Source organism: Amblyomma mixtum, chromosome 1 (genome assembly GCF_055824585.1).
Source record: "Amblyomma mixtum isolate Tamu chromosome 1, ASM5582458v1, whole genome shotgun sequence".
NCBI classification, from domain to species: Eukaryota; Metazoa; Arthropoda; class Arachnida; order Ixodida; family Ixodidae; genus Amblyomma; species Amblyomma mixtum.
This window is the reverse complement of record NC_143012.1, coordinates 177265552-177283228: the sequence shown is the minus strand read 5'-3', so window position 1 is coordinate 177283228 and position 17677 is coordinate 177265552. Positions and strand designations below refer to the sequence as shown.

The 17677-nt window shown below is 47.7% G+C and overlaps 1 protein-coding gene across 8 annotated transcripts in view; it reads left to right on the top strand.

Moving 5' to 3' along the window:
- The window catches only part of LOC149370028 (ETS homologous factor-like), a 439106-nt gene extending 423390 nt beyond the window's left edge, over positions 1 to 15716 (top strand). For 6 of the 8 annotated variants that reach the window (XM_089559737.1, XM_089559750.1, XM_089559727.1 and 3 more), the window contains 6 exons: positions 685 to 984; positions 4018 to 4128; positions 4921 to 5052; positions 5930 to 6013; positions 6929 to 7124; positions 8577 to 15716. In XM_089559737.1, the coding sequence (XP_089415863.1) occupies positions 685 to 984; positions 4018 to 4128; positions 4921 to 5052; positions 5930 to 6013; positions 6929 to 7124; positions 8577 to 8736 (983 nt within the window). In that variant the 3' untranslated portion in view covers positions 8737 to 15716. The remainder of the gene's footprint in view (positions 1 to 684; positions 985 to 4017; positions 4129 to 4920; positions 5053 to 5929; positions 6014 to 6928; positions 7125 to 8576) is intronic. The other 2 variants (XM_089559719.1, XM_089559733.1) reach the window with 2 other exon arrangements.
- Positions 15717 to 17677: the final 1961 nt, after the last annotated feature.

The window sequence follows — 17677 nt, the reverse complement described above, 5'->3', positions numbered from 1 at the left end:
TTTTACCTTCTCGTTTGTCTGTTGTGTACTTTGCGCTGCAAAGTACAGTCGAGGACAGAAGTCTCTGGACCACGTGTTCCTTAGACGAAGCCGATAGCTGCGCAGTAAGGCGGCGACTGGAGACCACACTTGTGATGAAGAAGTTCAAAATTGTGTTGCTTCATCACCGCGTGTGTAGTCTCCAGCCACCGTCTAATTGCAGAACTGTCGGCTTCGTTAGAGAAACACGTGGTTCAGAAGACTTCTGTCCCCGACTGTACACGTTAAGGAATAACGATGCGCCCAAACATATACCCTCGCCACTGAAAGCCTGGTTAGTCCGTTCCATCCTCGTAGAATGCGCGGATGTATGAACGCGCTCACTGCCTCCGATTGGCGCTCAGCCAGCCGTGGCGAACTGGAGGTTCGAGATAATAGACAGCTTTAGCATACCGTGTGCCGTGTTAGCGTTACCGGTACAATAGAACAAGAGTACCGGGAGCCTGCGCGCAGCCAATGCGCATGCGCAAATCGCCTTGACGGCGCCAGATGGCGCCGCATACCCGGCAGCTGTGATCGCGCTCGCAGCGTCGCAGCCAATCAGCGCGCGCTCACCGCCGGTGGGCAGGCTCGCGGTACTCCGGTAACGGTAGCGGTAACACGGTACACGGTAGGCTAAAGGTGTCTAATGGCCGCCTTCCGCAGGCGACACGTTCCCGACGGAGATGCTGGACCTGGGGGAGAGCCGGTGGCAGAGCCTGTCCATCCAGCACTGGCAGTCTCAGGACGTGATCGAGTGGCTGGTGGCATGGACCAGCCACAACCAGCTCGAGATCGTCGACGAGGACATCAACATGACCGCGTTCGCCTCCTTCACGGGCGAGCACCTGTGCCGCATGAGCCCGGACGACTTCCGCGCGCACGCGCCCTCGTACGGACACCGCCTGTACGACGAGGTGCAGCGACTGCTGGGCAACAGCACCGCGGCCGCGGCGACGTCACGCAGTGAGTCCATGTGCCCTGTTTCACTGGGACTCCAAGCAGAACCTGAAGGGGGTGGGAGTGAGGATTGGCAAGTGTTGAGAGAGAATAGCTAGCTGAGATGGGTTCCATACGCCGCGCTACTTGGGCAGTCCGATGAACTTGCAAGGGTGGAAGAGCGGCCTAGTTGGTAGTTTATCTTGGGGGAAAACACAGCGAACTCCTTGTCTTGTCTTTCTTCGTCCTTGTCTTAGGAGTGCGCTGTGTTTTCCCCAAGAAGTCCGATGAAGTGCACAATTTTTGCATAAAACTTTTCACTGCAACAGGGCTGTGCGGAAATATCAGACGGTAGATTAACTGCATGTGTGAGTGTTTCGCATGAAAGCTCTCCATAACTGACGCTGTGGGTTGGCCTCCATGTTCCGGAGAGAAAAAAATGCGTATGTTTTATGCGCCGTGGCCGTATCTCCTTCTGTTTTTCTTGCGTTAACAATGCAGCCTCGCGAACCCATTGCAATGACCACGAAAACCGGTACACCTGCAAGCTGCATTGGCAGCGATAATTGTACTGCCGGGCTACTGCACTGCTGTTTTTTTGTTGTTGCTTTACTGGATCGCGCTCTTGCCGAGCTGAAAGGCACCAGTATGGATGGCTCGTATCTTCTTACTATGGTGGCGGAACGGAAATGGAACTGGGGACTTTTCAAAGGTGCGCCTTCTAATCGGTATAGGTTGTCATGAGGGAAAGTGGGCTTTGCTACGTTGCTTATGTTCGTGCTGTGAAGCCATCTGAGAGTGGGGTTACGTAGTAGGGCTGGTGACCGAGGAATATTGGGGCTAGATGGGCACACGAACTAAGTTACTGTTTTTGAACGCAAGTGCATGTCGTTGTTCAGGAGGAGGCCTCACTGGCCAACACATTTCGCTTGCCCTGGAGGCAAGCGAAATAAGCAAAGCTCTCATGGAAAGTAAAAATGAAATCAGGTTACTGCCCGTTGCCGCGAATGCGTGAACTTGAAGTTATCGAAATCTGCGCTATGTGACCAACTCCAGGGTGGCAGAAAGAACTAACTCTGATGCTCCAGGATTGAAATTGATCGGTCACCATGATACTCCCAACCGCCTGCTACAATATGTAAAGCCGGTGGCAAAATTAATGTGCACAACTGTATTTGCTGGGAGTCTTTTTTTTTTTATTCCGGAATGTTATACCACTATAGCATCTCACTTGTCCTTAGAACTTCGCCCGGAAACGGTTAGAAGCATTGCCCGCTTGAGCGAAGCAATTGTGCAACTCGTTTCCTTTGTGACGCTAGGTCGAGGTAAGAAAAAAAAAAAAGGTCTCATTTCGTGTCCTCATTTCTCTGCCATCGTGGAGCCATCATCTGCCATCATCTGTGGAGCCGGCTGTCAGCTCATGCAAATCTAGCCGCTTTCGCTGTATGCGCAATTTTCCACATTTCTATCTAACTTGGGTATGGAGACGTGGATTTGCAACGCTAGGGCAACACATGATTGCGTGATACGGGTGCTTCACAGCTGTCCAGTATGAACGGGCTTCGCATTTACGTTGAGAAAGGAAATGTCCGCTGACCAGAACCGGTGCGATTCAGTCCGACTCGCTTTCCGTACTTGTACAGCAAAAAAAAAAAACAAGAAAAAAAAACGAAAGAGAGCACATGCCGGACTTGGTTGACCACAACTCACGTAACACCTCCCACGTGGCGCAATGACGCATCTCCGAGGCCCGCGCCGTTCGTTGCTTGATGCGGTGCAAACCAAGCTCAAGAAGCGAAAACCTTCCCTCTTCTTCCATCTGCGCAAATATATGAGAAGCAGTCGCGGGCATTAATGCGTTACGTTGCGCAGTAAGTTGTTCGTAGACGGCGCGTGCGTACGATTCAACGAAAGTGCGGCACGGGCGTCCGAATGATGCAGCTCTCGGAAGCTGCGTGCAGTGATGCGCTAGGTTCGCTTTATGCAAATCGTCTCGCCGCTTGAGCGGAACCGCGCTTACGTTCCCGAGTAAACATCCATGGAGCGAACGATGGCGACCGATTGGTGCCAGCCTAGTGGGGAAGATTAATCTGCGGGGCACATTAGTCTTTTAGTTGGCTGTCCGAAGCTTTCTGCCGTTCCCCTTACGAAACCTCAGCGTGGCTGCATTTAAGCGCTTATCGGTTTCGTTCGGTCTCGACCTATTATCCCGTTCATCCTCAAAGCGCAGTCGGGCGGAACTTGTCCTGCGCAATAGGTTCGTATGTACCCCGACAGTGCTGGCCTTGATTTACCTTTAAGTGTACGTTTCTTGGAACTGACGCTTGCTTTTCGATACGTTTCGCTTGCCTGAGGAGGTAATTATTTACCGGAGCCTGCATTACTGACGCAATCGGCTGCAAGGGCTTGCACCTTTGTCTTCAGCGCTTACCCTTTCTTGTCCTCTTGTGCCGCTGGTGGGTGATGCTTGACATGTGTGGTCAAATAAACTCTCCCTTTAGAAACTTTATGGCTTATGGTTTATTGGGGTTTAACGTCCCAAAGCGACTCAGGCTATGAGGGACGCCGTACTGAAGGGCTCCGGAAATTTCGGCCACCTGGGGCTCTTTAGCGTGCACAGACATCGCACAGTACACGGGCCTCTAGAATTTGCCTCCATCGAAATTCCTGCCGCCGCGACCGGGATCGAACCCGCGTCTTGCGGGCCAGCAGCCGAGTGCCATAACCACTGAGCTACCGCGGCGGGTTCTTTAGAAACTTTCAGCTACCAGCACGATAGGCATGCTAGGCTCGAACACTCTGCTCATTAAACTTAGGTAGGTGCATACATATGAAATAAACCTTGAAGTTCTAAGCCCTTAGAAAAAACAACGCACATTGTCTGTCACAAGGACAAATAAGGAAAAATGCTGAAGGTCCGAAGAACTGATTGTGCGCAAAAACCTTAAATAAAGCAATCGGCTCTGAAAACACTGATCTGATGGCACTGAACTGACCCTGTGCGACATTGTTGATATAATTCCATTTCCGCTCACCTCTGGCTCTGTTTCCGCCTCGCAGACGTCATGGGCATGCCCGACGCCTACTTAGAGCAAGAAAAATACGTCTACCAAAAATACCCCTTCTACGACTCACTGGAGATTCAGAACAGCAGTCCTGGATCCGAAAATGGTGAGCAGATATTTTCCTTCGCTGCCTTTGCGTGGTTTTAGCTTGATTTCTCCTCTCGCACCATGGTCGAGATCGTTTCTGTGTGCATTGTTCACAGACGCGGTCATCGAGGATCATTTTATTAAGGACAGTGCTGGTACTCATTGCACTCCTTGGAACCGGTATATCGCTCTTCGTTGCTGGTTACAGTAATGAGACTCGAGCAAGAACTTACACTTAGAAACTTCCAGTAGACCTGATTTGAATCAAAGTGGTCATTTCAAAAGTCACTCTTTACCTGCTCATTCCTGCGCCAAAAGAAGCACTGCAGCGTAAAGTGTTGTGGTGGATGTTTTAACCCACTAGAGGAGTTGGACGAGTCACGCTCGTCATGAGTCGACTGTCATTTCTGGCTCATGACGAGTCCAGCTTGTCATGTGTTTTCTGGTTTTGTGACATATGCAGCAAGGATACTAAATGACCATTTTGGTACCATTTTCGAGCAAATATGCGTCGATAACTTAAAATGTCTGCTGCGGCCCTCACTGATGCACTAGCAGGTGCGACCATTCTACCATACTTCTGCAGTCTGAAGAAGTTTGATGACGTTCATTCGCAGCGCATCAATTTGTTCGTACGGCTGCTGTCTAGCCCACTCCTGCCGAAAGGCAGTTAGAAAGGCAGTAAACCAGTTTGTGATGCAGCGGCAGACGTTCGGACAGAGTGCACTTCAAGCGCCTTCTCGAGTTATCTCTGACGGCAGTGTTCACAGCACAGCCTTGGCTTCACCGTCCCTCCTGTTTTGCCTCCCAGTGACGTCATCGGGGTCCCCGGGTCTTGCAGAGTCGGACAGCAGCACCAGCAGCAGTTTGAGCACCATCAACGAGCGGACAGAAAACCTTTATCCCTTCATGCCGCACGACACGCGGATACTCGCAAAGCAGAGTGAGTTCTCGCCCCTGTTCCCGCCCTTGCAGCATGCGGCTCGGTGTGGAGTGCATGCCTCTCACTCCCGTTTGCCCCTGGGCGAACCGATACACACTAGTGCGCCTCGGTTTGCAACGTATAGTGGTATCGATCCATGTGGCTCCCATTCACCAGACACCAATAGGAAAGCTCAGACACGGTGCAGGAACCTCACCACCGGTGCCATTCTCAATGAAGTGAGCTGCCAATCTGTACACTAGTGCACCAGAAGTGAGAAGGAGAACCTGCGAGAGACAAGGGCGAATATTTATTTTAGGGTCACTTATAATTTTCCCTTATTGCACCCTCAAAGATACGGGATTAAGGACTGGTGTTTTTGCAGCATTTAAATGAAGCCAGCAATAGCGGTGAGAACAGCGCGATCCTTGCAGCAGGCATGAGCCACTTGAACTACTTTGAAGTTCTTGGTGGTTCTAGGAGCATTTTTGAGCAGTGGAAGCCAATGCCTGTAGAGATTCATATGCTTAGATTACAATATGCCTCGATAAAGTTCCTGTTCATAGCTTTGCGTGCCCTAAAGTTCCGGTTCCCGTATGTCGTAACTCAGCACCAAGGTTCGGGTCATTTGTTCATGGCGGGAATGTTAACAGAGTCGATTTCGATTGCCAACATGGCGCGAGGTGGAACCTAACCAAACCTAACAAGCGTTCCTCACGCGTACTAACGCGCGTATACCGCCAGTTTGTAGGGGGCAAGAAAGGGAAGAAACCGTGCGAGGGGGGCTGCGCTGGCGGGCAAGCTTGCTGGTTAGGTTGGCGCGGGATGTGTCGATCTACCGAGACGCTGACGCCCGCGTTGCCTCTTTCTCTCTTCCCTTGCCTGTCTGTGTCCGCAGTGCCCCCTCCCATATCCATGGGCAAAAAGAAAGGACGGAGGGGCAGGCCCCCCATCAAAGAGGCCAAAGTGCGCAGCCGAGCAGGTAAGCACTCGCTCCTCCTCCGCCTTTTCCTCTGTCCGCTCCGCTTCTCTGTCCGTCTCTCAGGCCGGCCAGCAAGCTTGCTCTGCTGCTCTGTTCCGCGATACGCTGCCCGCTCTTCCTAGCCCACTTAGCCCTGCGACGACACCTCACAGGAAGCCCGGGAAGTGAAGCGCGAAATGCCGCCTCTCAACAACTGAGCACACTGAGTGCGCCGTGTACCCCAGAGTTGCTCTGCGGAAACGAGCTGGGCATAACATGTGTCGCGACTTGTGGCAAACTTATTGGAATGCTTTCGTGCACGCCAACGTTTCATGCACACCGCTAAGTGTGGACTGGCCTGAAGGCAGCTTTCATATACCGTTCTAGAGAGAGACAGCCTAATGCAAAACACTGAGCACTAGGCTATAAGTATCTCATAGAAAGAGGGAAGGTTACTTAATACGCATGTCTAGGAGCATGTCCCTTTACATTATGCTAATCTAAAAGCCTCACCTAGGAGTTTTGGAAAACCTTGCCTCAGCCAGATGTTTTCATTAGAGGGCGACACTAATGTCAAAGTCTTCCGTGTGTACGGATGGCTCCATACTTTTCTGTGGTAATTATGCTTGCATCATCGAAGCCATCTGTAACTACTAAAATTCACTTTCGATAATTCGGTCATCCTAGCCTTGCTGGTGTCTCTTTCGCAGTGCTTGCTTTTTAAATTGTGTATTTCCATAACAAGAGCTTTTTTTTCTAACACATGCATCCAGCATGCTGCTACCCTTTAGTGTGTGCATTCATGCTCTCTCTTGGACACTTGAAAACCCGTCTTGCATGACCTGGCCAGTACCTTCTGGCAACGTGTACATTTTGTTGTTCACACTGACCCCCTTCTTTTAACATGCACTTCCTCTATTTCGTTCCGGCCAAAAGGCAAAGGCATGGGCAAGCTCTGGGAGTTCATCCGCGACCTACTGCTGAACCCGTCCACCAACCCGAGCCTCATCCGATGGGAGCGGCGTGAGGACGGCATCTTCAAGTTCGTCCAGTCTGACAAGGTTGCGAAGATGTGGGGCGACCGCAAGCAAAATCCTCGCATGACATACGAGAAGCTCAGCCGAGCGATGAGGTGCGTACCGCATGCACGGATGCATGCTTGACTTTTTAGGCATTTCTGTTGCGTTCGGTCCTCAAGTTAATAAGTGCACTCTCCTGCTCGAGACCTCCGTTAAGAACAGCGATCATGGTAGACGTTCACGGCAGTTGAATGGAGCGTGGCCATCTGTTGAATTTCTTTTTTGCATGATTAAGTTTAGCTACGAAAACTTGAAACAGACAAAAACAGAATTCATCTTGTGCCTGCTCTTTACGGCAGGACAAGATGTGTTACGAGATCGTTAAGAGATCGGAAGTGGGCAGAGTGGGTGAGAGAACAAACGCGGGTTAATGACATCCTAGTTGAAATCAAGAGGAAGAAGTGGGCTTGGGCAGGGCATGTGATGCGAAGGCAAGATAACTGCTGGTCCTTAAGGGTAATGGTGTGGATTCCAAGAGAAGGCAAGCGTAGCAGGGTGCGGCAGGAAGTTAGGTTTGCGGATGAAATTAAGAAATTTGCTGGAATGCGGTGGCCGCAACTGGCGAAGGACAGGGTTAATTGGAGAGACATAAGAGAGGCCTTTGCCCTGCAGGGGGCGTAGCCAGGTTGATGTTGAAGATGTGTGGCTATGTCCTGCCCACAGTACGGGAGTCAGTTAAGGGAGTTGCGGTACCGTAGCCTGTTCTGCTTTTGCATTGCTTTCAAAACACGTCTGACATATGATGAGTGAAACTTATTTTTGCTGCACTTTTAAGTTTGGGTATAGGTTAAGAACAAGTCTTTGTACTGCTAGAAAACATGCATGTGAAGAAGTTCATGTAGATGTGCACCCTCCTCCTATGATTCATTGCATGCTGTTACATTGGTGACGGTTTTTCCTACTAACTCACTGTTCTGGTGGGGGAATACTCAGCACTTAGACAGTGTAACGTTATGAAAAAAATTTCTGTACTGTACCTCTCGGGAAACTAGCAGGAACTATAGTAAAAATATATTTTCCCCCTAATTTTAGTTGACACGGTCCGCTGATATAAATGTATATGACAGGTCTGAAAAATAAACTTTATGACATGACAAATATTTGACATCACAGAAACAGTGTAAACGCTGTAGTTAACAGTGCAAAAATAGTCTAAGCATTCTTTAGTGCTTCTGTCGAATTGTCAGAAGTAGATTGTTAAATTATTGCTGGTCAAAAGTCTTCTTTTGATGATACAAGACAAAAAACGAGCATAACACTTTGAAGAATTGGCTGCTTATTTAAATTGGATGATTCGAATAAATCCTTTTCTTGCTTGAACAAATGGGAAAATACAGGATTCGACAGCATTTTGCTGAGTTTCCCAGAGGTAAAAAAACATTTCGCCATTCCTCTGTCAGCACTAACCACTCTGCACCTCTCCTCTCTCTCTCTCCTCGTGCTCACAACCACCCTCTTCTCCCTACTCCCTCAAAACCTTCGGTGGTGGCGGTGACGCTCAGCAGAACCTATTACGGCAAGCAGATCCTAGAGCCCGTGCCCAAGTGCCAGGGCCTGCCCAAAAAGCTCGTCTACAAGTTTGGGCCCCGTTCCAGCGGCTGGAGGGACAAGGCGGACGGCACCCAACCTCTTCGCACTCACAACCCTTGCCTGTTCACCCACTGACACCCTCTTCTTTCCCCGCACTCACGACGATGCCCAGCGACGGTGGTGTTGACACTTGTCGTGCTGGTGGTGTTGACTGACATTGGTGGTGGTGACTCTCACAACTATTCCTCTGCCCACTGCTTTTGAGTTTTTCTTGTTCTCACATCTGTGTTAACCTATCTCCTTATGCTGTGCTGGTCACTAGCAATGTTATTTTGCAACAATTTGCATGAACTCAGGTTCACATTAGTAACACACTACAATTATTGTTCATCTGCATAGAACCCTGACAAATCATAAACGATAGCCTTCACACCAGCAGTGGTGGGGCCGCTGTCTTTTGCCCAAGTGCGATCAAGGTCATGGCCTAGTTGCCATTTGTATCAGCAGTGTGCTGCACTTTATACTGCTGCACGCAGGGCGAGCTTGTGTGCAAAGCGATTGCTTGTGGACTTGTGGATTGCTTGTGGAGCTGTGGCGATTGTTTGTCGACTAGAGAATCGGTTTTCTTGCACTTCCGATGCCCTCGTGCACAGTGAAAGCAGAGAGCTTCACGAGGTAAGCACTCGGCAAAGTACACCACGACTGGTGCAAGTACTCCTACGAAGTGTGCTGCTTGTCAACTTAAATAATAGAAAAAAACATCCTGTGGAGGCATAGTCTCTTTTTGGCTGTTCGTATCAATTTGACCCGCCGGCTTCAAATATTGTACTCTGGTGGCTCTCTTGGCCACTTGTGAGGTAAATGTGAAACGGTGAATAATTTTATTAAGAATTCAGAATAAATACTTTACATGTAGAGTGGGGGGGGGGGGGGGGGTACTTTATGGAGGACTTAGCTGATTGTGCTGTCTATGATTGATAAAGCTCCACTGTGTTTTAGTTACCACAGGTGTTAGAAAGTGTAAATAATGGTGCACAGTCCCACACAATGTAGGAAGCGTAGTATGTACAGTCGGGGAAAAAAGTCTCTGGACCACGTGTTCCTCAAACGAAGCATATAGCTCTACTATCAGACAGCGGCTGGAGACCGCACTTGTGGATATGAAAGAAGAGAAATTTAACTTTTACCTCCACAAGTGTGGTCTCCAGCCGCCGTCTAATAGCAGAGCTATCGGCTTCGTTACAGGAACGCGTGTTTCGGAGACTTTTGTCCCCGACTGTACGCCCTTGTGTGAAGGGTTTTATTGTTGAAAACAAGGATGGCGCTGCAATTTTTGTACAGGGCAATTTTAGATTTTTGACTGTGCTCAGGCAGAACTTAGCAAGCCTGTGTCTTATAATGCAGCCGAGGGCTCTGATATGCCAAAGAATGTTGTTGTATAAGCGGGTTGTTGTACTGTGCATTTTTATATGTAACTTCTTGACATTGTGTAAACTTTTTTTCGATTTAATAGTCACATTCGACAAGCAGGTCTAATGTGATACTGTCAGAAATGCTAAGAATATTTTAACATTGAGAAGAAATAAACGGTTGCAGTGCCAAAAAAATTACAAATGTATACACAATTAAAATATATTTGCGTTGCTTTAAATAATCACAAACGCACTGCAGTTTCAGTCCTTCAGCTGTGATTAGCTCGATACGTTTCAAGTAGCTTTTTGTTTTTGCAATGCACTTGGGAACAAGAACATTGCAATGCTCATAAATACAGTTGACCAGGCAGGATGGGTTTAGTCCTATTCTTTTGTGCCTGAGCCAAATACGAATAACCGGTTTTTAGCAGGGCATTCAGTAGTCACCGACCTTAATTATTTCATTGTGCATGTCTCTAGTTTGTCTTGTGTTTGTAAGGTGTCCTCATGGCCACATGGTTGTGCTCTAGTCACCACGATTCGTTTCAGAGCGAATGTTTCAAGGTGTCAGCAATGTCTGTGAAACGTACTCGGTTGCTGCTCAGCCTCACTGTGAACAGATCATTCAAGATTGGCCGTTCTAAGTCCACAATGTAACGAGCTGGTTGAAGTTGGGGCACACATTGTGCTGCGGGTTCAGAGTCTCTGAGCCAGTTAAAATAGTACTATCACATTGGGCAATGCGTGACTTGCCAGCTGATGTCAGTGTGAATTCAGTGCAGTCTCTATCCTGAATTACTGGTTTTTCAGTGCAGTGTGTTCCTGACCAATAAGTTGTTTGTGCTCCATTTTCTTTCTCTTCTTCCTTGACCGCATCCTCCGGGCGTTCAGATACTACTACAAAAGCCAGGTTCTTCTACCTGTGTTTGGCCGCCGGCTCGTGTACAAATTCGGCCCCAACGCCACAGGGTGGAGACCGTAAAGCAGAGGCCGGCAGCCTCGTTCCTTGGAACAAGAACAGCAACGAACAGAAGAACCACACCACGACAGCAGACGGAACGACAGAGAACTTATATGTACGCGTGTTCCAAGAGTGCTGCAGTTTTCTACTTTGTTGTTGTTTTACATGCCTCTTCCGGCACTCCCGTTGTCGCGCGCCCGACAGGCGTCATTTGTTGGCGGTCGCTGGCGCATATATTTTACCTTTGACATGTTTTTTTCTTCTCCTATAACACAGACTCGACATGTAATTCTCCCATCCCCCGTTTTCCTTTTTTGCCTCATTTTTATTGATTTTCATTCTTCGGTTCTCGTTTAATCCCCTTGTTTTGTTCATCTGCATCCCTCGTGTGTGCATGTGTGCGTGTGTGTATCTTGGAGCGTACACTGTTCGTTTCGAAGAGAGTTGGACGTGCATGCGCGTTTGTCCTGAGTCGGCAGAACAAAGGAAAATTTATCAGCACCGAAGCGGTGCTTTGAAAGAGTGATGATTCTGGGCAGTGAGGCACAAAACAGTTAGCCGCAGCTCGCCACCATTGCGCCCGTTATTTCGCTCGAACTTGTGCCGCGAGGAATCCGCTGGGAGACGCAGACGAGAGCGGAAAGGCTTAACGATTTGGCAGACGCTGGCGTCTGTCGTCTGCTCGGCGCGCGCAACCATGCTAGCTGGATTCCGCGCAGACGATGCCCAGCTGCACACTTCCGAGCAGACGACGCCTGAGCGCGCGACATTTTTTCTGCGCGTTGGTGTGATTTCGTCTGCCAAACGTTAGTAAGCCGATGTCACGCATGTTCAGCTAAGTGCTGCCTCGGGATGTACGCTGGCTAAAACAGACGCGGCTTCGTTTCCAGTGTTCTGCTACACACAGCTTCCTGGCAATGTGCAATTATTACCACTGTTCTATTCATTCCATTCCTCGCCAGCGTGGCTGTTTCAACGGCGAGTTGGCGTTGGAGCTTCGTTCTTATGGAGTTATATAAAGTTTACGTCGCTCTAGTCCAAAATAAGAAGAAAAAGCAATATTACGTCATCGTTCCATTCCAGCACGCTACATGTCTGTCGGCGAGAGGATATTGCTGTGTCAAGTGTTGCTACGGTGCCTTTTGGAATGCACGTGTCAATGACGCTTTTCTGTATTTTTGGCCTTCTTTTTGCCAGACTCTTAGCAGATAGGAATCCTAGGCATGAAGATCATAGGTGTCTGCCGAAAAGTTTTGGTGTTTCAGCAGTGTTCGTTAATGACACATCGTACCTTTTGGCCTGACCATTCGTTTAATGATGATGTCAGTTCTGTTATAAATTAACCTTTCGTCTTTATTGCATCAAAGAAACTTCGTGAATAATTGGTGAAAAGCATATCTTTCGACTACGGTTGACAATAGACGCAGTTGAATGGCTTAGTGATATCTCCAGCTTACAACTAGTTCACATAATTGTGAAGCCTGTGCTAGTTAAATCTGTAATATCAACACAAACACAAAACAAGCACTGAAAAGGCCAACACTATCACCAAGTTCACACATGTATTGACGAAAGGGAAGGCCAGGATCATATCTTGGTTGTCAATTACCTGCACTTCTAGATAAGGACTTTGTCTCCATGTGCTCACATTCTCCATGACTGTGAGGCCTCACGGGTTAGTCGTCGAGTGTTCATAAGATTTATTAGCACATCGCGCATGTGTTGTGATGTTTACGCACAAATAAAAGCTGTATTTTGCGTGGAACAGTGAGACCGGTACGCTGTCTTCCTTGTCATACGTGCAATCATCGACAAAACATACTCATGTCGAGCAGTCATTCCTTGCCCGGAGGTTTATTGCAGCGTCCAAGTTGCCGGTAACCTGCTTGTCTTGCTGGCTTCTGTCTCATCAGCTCTTTCTTTTTGTTTTTTTCTAAAACCATCCGCCGCCGTCAACTGTTATTGGACGGAGGGACCACTTTCCATCGTTCTTTCTCATTTGTTTGGCGAGCTCTGTTGGAGAAAAGAGGTGGCAAGGATTTAAGCGAGATCCTGTACAAACCCTGTGTATAAAGATGCCGGAACAGTATTTTTTTATTCGAGTGTTCTCACGCATAAGCGTTCTAAGGAACTCCATTCCAAGATTTGTGTTAACGACTTTTTTTTTTTTCGCGAAACATACCCCCATTACATTCCCATCTGTTCAGTTTCGTGCGTAAATGATGTATATCCAGATTGATTCTTGTTGCCTGTTCTTTGCTTTTTTTGTCAAGTTGTTGTTCTCGAATGCAGAGCTGTTTGCAGTTAACACAGGAGTGGGGCCTGTATCAAGACACCATTTATGTGTGTTTTTTCGACGCCGAAATTATCATTCCCTATGATCAGGCTGTCCAGTTGGAGCCCAGAAACAGCAAAATTAAATGAGGACTTTAGAAAACGCTCTAGTCGTCGAGCTTGTCGATGACCTAAAGAACCATGTGGCAATTTTCGTGACAGACACCAGCATCGTTCCATTCATTTATGGTCTAGCGCATAAAAATTGTGTTTTGAACTGCCTTAATCATATTGGAGTTCTGTGTATGGTGTGCTAAACGTCTTTGAGCTGGTCACTTCGTGCTTGTCTAACTGGGCAAAACAGCATACAACTCCTGACGATTGGCGGATGTATTAATCAGTCCGGTTTGAGTCATTGCTTCAAATTACTTAGTATGTAATAAGTGATCAAGGAACCCGTACGAGGTTCCGAAACGTCTAAAATTTCTTGACTTGGTCAGTGACCGTATTCTTTTTCCTTTAACTCAATGCCTGACCAGACGTATTTTCGTCGAACTATTGATTATAGTGATCAAGGAACCCGTACGAGGTTCCGAAACGTCTAAAATTTCTTGACTTGGTCAGTGACCGTATTCTTTTTCCTTTATTTGTTTGTTAGCTTTTAATTGGACAGTGTGGCTCCTGTAAAGTAGCAACGTCTTACGGTACGGAGTCGTGTAAGAAATGTGCAAGTCTTTAAAGCGAGAGTCAATAAAGCCTCAAGACGTGTCCGCATAGCGCATGAACGCGCATGAGTGATAAGTTTCCACTTCCGCCTGACGACGGCTGTCCACTAGCGCTCCAAGCACTGAACATGTGAGTGCTAACTGCCATTAGCAATCGACCTTGCTACTGCAGCCCACTCGGGACGGGATCGCGCTTCGCTGCAAACGAAGCCAAGGCAGGGGTCTTCGCGTGTGCATCAGACGTTCATTCCCCCCCCCCCCCCTCTTTTTTTTCGGCAAACAGCTCTGCAGTCGAATTGTACATTTCCTACCGAATACTCCCGCCCTGTACGGCCAGCAGCTGCTGCGCCGCTCGCCTTTCCTTCTTCCGGTGGACGTTACTGCGTGTCGCGAGTACTTAAAGGGAAGCGGGCGAGGCTGACGTAGCAACTATTAGGTCTTGTTCGCCTTGTCGCCGCAGTCAAGTCTCTCTCTCTTTCCCCTCCTTTTAAGAGTTATTACGCGAGAGAGAGAGAGTCCCAAGTTGCTCAACGCTTCTCTGTTCTTTTGTGAGAGAGCCCAACACCGAGCGGTGCTGTGTGTGTGTACCGACGAATCAAACGTGCCTCAAAGGACGAAGTGTTTTCCCTGTGTCGAAAGGCGCGTGCGCTGTCGGGGACCTGTCGCTCGTGAAACGATTGCCCTGACTTGTTCCGATCGCCCTACCCCTGACAAACTGTCTGCGCTCTAAAGGAGAGGTGTTTTTCAGCTGCATTCGGTTTTCGAGTAGTGCGCTGCAAATTTGCGCGTTCACTGTCACGGTCTGCTGGCCATGATTCTGCATCCGGGGATAGTACGGTGGCGTTTATTCTCAAAGTAAGGTTAGCTTCTCACTGCGGTGGCAACCTCCGTAACTTCCTTATGAAGTGACGTTAGCGTGAATTCTGTCCAAGAGGGAACGAGGTTCCACACTTTTACCGGCACATGCCGGGAACTAGTCCGTTACGATTCTTCTCCGAGAATCGCGTAATTGATTAAAAAAATATATATAACCGCTCTTAGGGTTAGGGCTAAACATCGGTGGCGTTGTCAAAGAATCAATAATTTTGAAACTGGATGCACAGCATTGGCATCGCCTCTGTGTACAAGCAAACTCAAGACAGTGTTCTAACTGTGTCGTGCTGACAATACAAAGCTCAAGATTGGCTCCTTTGAACCTCTGTTTTCCCAATGAAGCTTAAGGGGGTGGTCGCAATAGGTCACTACTAAACGATGTGGCTGAAACTCACCTCTCCTTTGGTGACTGAACCGGTGGAACACCTTACTGCCCCGTGTTGCTGTGTTTCCGTGCTCTGTGGGTACCCGCAGCGCCCTTGGCGCCTCGTCCGTGCCTTCGCCGTGGTTGACACGGTCGGGGCGGAAGTGTACGTGCCTTCTCTTGTATTATATCTGTGCTGCCTTCAAAAAGAGAGAAACCTATGGCATCGCTGAGCGCGAGCCGTGTTGATACCTGTGACCATATTTTACGAGAGGAACAGAGAGAGAGACATTAAAACAAAGTATATTTGAGAGATGCGTTTTTTATAGACGACAGAGCTACTTTATATATATAAATATATTATATGTATACTATAAACAAACTCTCTGTACGCCAGTCGCATTGTTCTCTTTAACTTGTTTTATTTTACTCCACCATCTTGTTTATTTACCTGTGTACGAGAGAGAAAAAGATTCCAAATAAAGACTACTTGTAGATAGCCACAACTGCGATGTGTGTCTGCCTTCTTTGCTACTCGCGCACTATGGCTGCTAAGTTTCCTGAGGATGCTTGCAGATACAAACTGTGCTTGCGTTCTGCTTGTGAACATGTGTACCATGTGTGCCATGTGTGACTTTGTAAAATTGCACCTTCGCAAGTTTGATGCAGTAATTGGCATCAGGCTTACTTCAGGTGACTTACTATTTTTTAGGTATTATATGCTTACAATAGAAATGTTCAGGTTTTGCAGCCACTTGAAGCAGCTGCAGCGCATCAGCTCATACGCTGAATACTCAGTTAATAGCGGTGCTCATATCGAGTTACACTACACGTCCTCCGCCTCCACCGTGAGTTGTAATATTACATGCATTGGTCACGTGGCAGCACGCCTACATCTTGCAACATGAATTAGGGACCCACACTAGCCATAACAAGGAGGTCTAGACGGGAATAAAGGTCAAAAGGCAAACCGTATCTTACCGCCTGAATCCTGACACACTACGCATTTATGCTACATTCATGCTTTGCGCTTTAAGATCTGCGTTCTTCCACGATGGGCTTCATTCAAATAGACCCTCCAGTAGTTTAACATTAAGTAAGAAGTAATTAGGGAGTAATTACTCATTGACGTCGCCCGACCGCAGCCATACGGCCACAAAGGAAAGCTATACAGCTTTCTCAGGAACGTAGTTAAAGAAAAATTCGTCCTGGTCCGGGGTGGTCCCGGGTTCAAACCCCGGACCAGGACGAATTTTTCTTTAACTACGAAGTTTCTGAGAAAGCTGTATAGCTTTTCTTTGTAGCCGTATGGCTGCGCTCGGGTGGACGTCCATTATTACAAATCAACTCCACCTTGGGGGATTCCCCTAAACATTTGACCAACACAGTTCCCACTTCGAGTTATTGATCAATTCGCTCTCGCCCTACCATAAGCTTGCTGTCCCGGTTAGCTCAATTCGTAGAGCGACTGCTCCAGTGAAGCGGTGGTCCTGGGCGGGGACCGCGGACCAGGACAAATTTTTCTTTAATTACAAAGCTTATGAGAAAGTTGTACATCTTTCCTTTATAGTTGTATGGCAACGCTCGGGTGGACGTCAATGAGTAATTACTCTCTTATTACACATCAACTCCACCTTGGGGGATTCCCCTAAAGATTTGATCATGAAGTAAGATGTATTTGCTTTACTGGAAACAAAACAATTATTTTGTATTCACATTACGCTCTTTTAGGTGTCAGCATGTGCTGGTGAAGCAGTTAGCTATGGCAGTTGAAATTTTATGCTTCACATGAGGAGAAGTAAGCAAAAATCGAAATGAAGTTCTCGACCTCATAGGACTAGGAGGACACATGGTGGTACAAAGAAAAGTTAAAAACTTACAAGCAAAACTATTCAACAGATTTGGTACACAGCCTCTATAAATTACTCCTGAACCCCACCACTTCGCAAGAAGATGGAGAATTTTGTAGTTTTCTGCAGTTATAGCTACATAATTGTCACAAAAAAATTCCTTGACGCGACCGCACTGATTCAACACGCATCACATGGCAACTGCACCCCTGCTCATTGGCTGTCGTGTGCCGAAGAGTATAACGTGCTCATCGGCAAGCTGCTAAAGAGTCTGTAATGGCTTTAAGACGACAAAAATAGCTGTAGACATAAACTGCTGCGGCATATACTACGAAGACTTGAGTGACCTAAATTTTACTGCACTGAATTTTACTCGCCTTCAGTCAAGAGGAGGAGCACAGGGAAGCGACATAAGAGAAATAAAGATGACCGACAGATGTGAGTCAAAACCATATGACTGTGCTAAGAATGATTAATACAGAACAATATCTATAAAAGGCAGCTGGATGCAAAAGGGTCAGGGTGCGTGATAGCATTAAAGGGAAACTGTGTAGGTTTTAGAAATCAACGATCTTGAGAGGGTCGAATGTGTGAAACTTGCAGGTAAAGCATGCGAA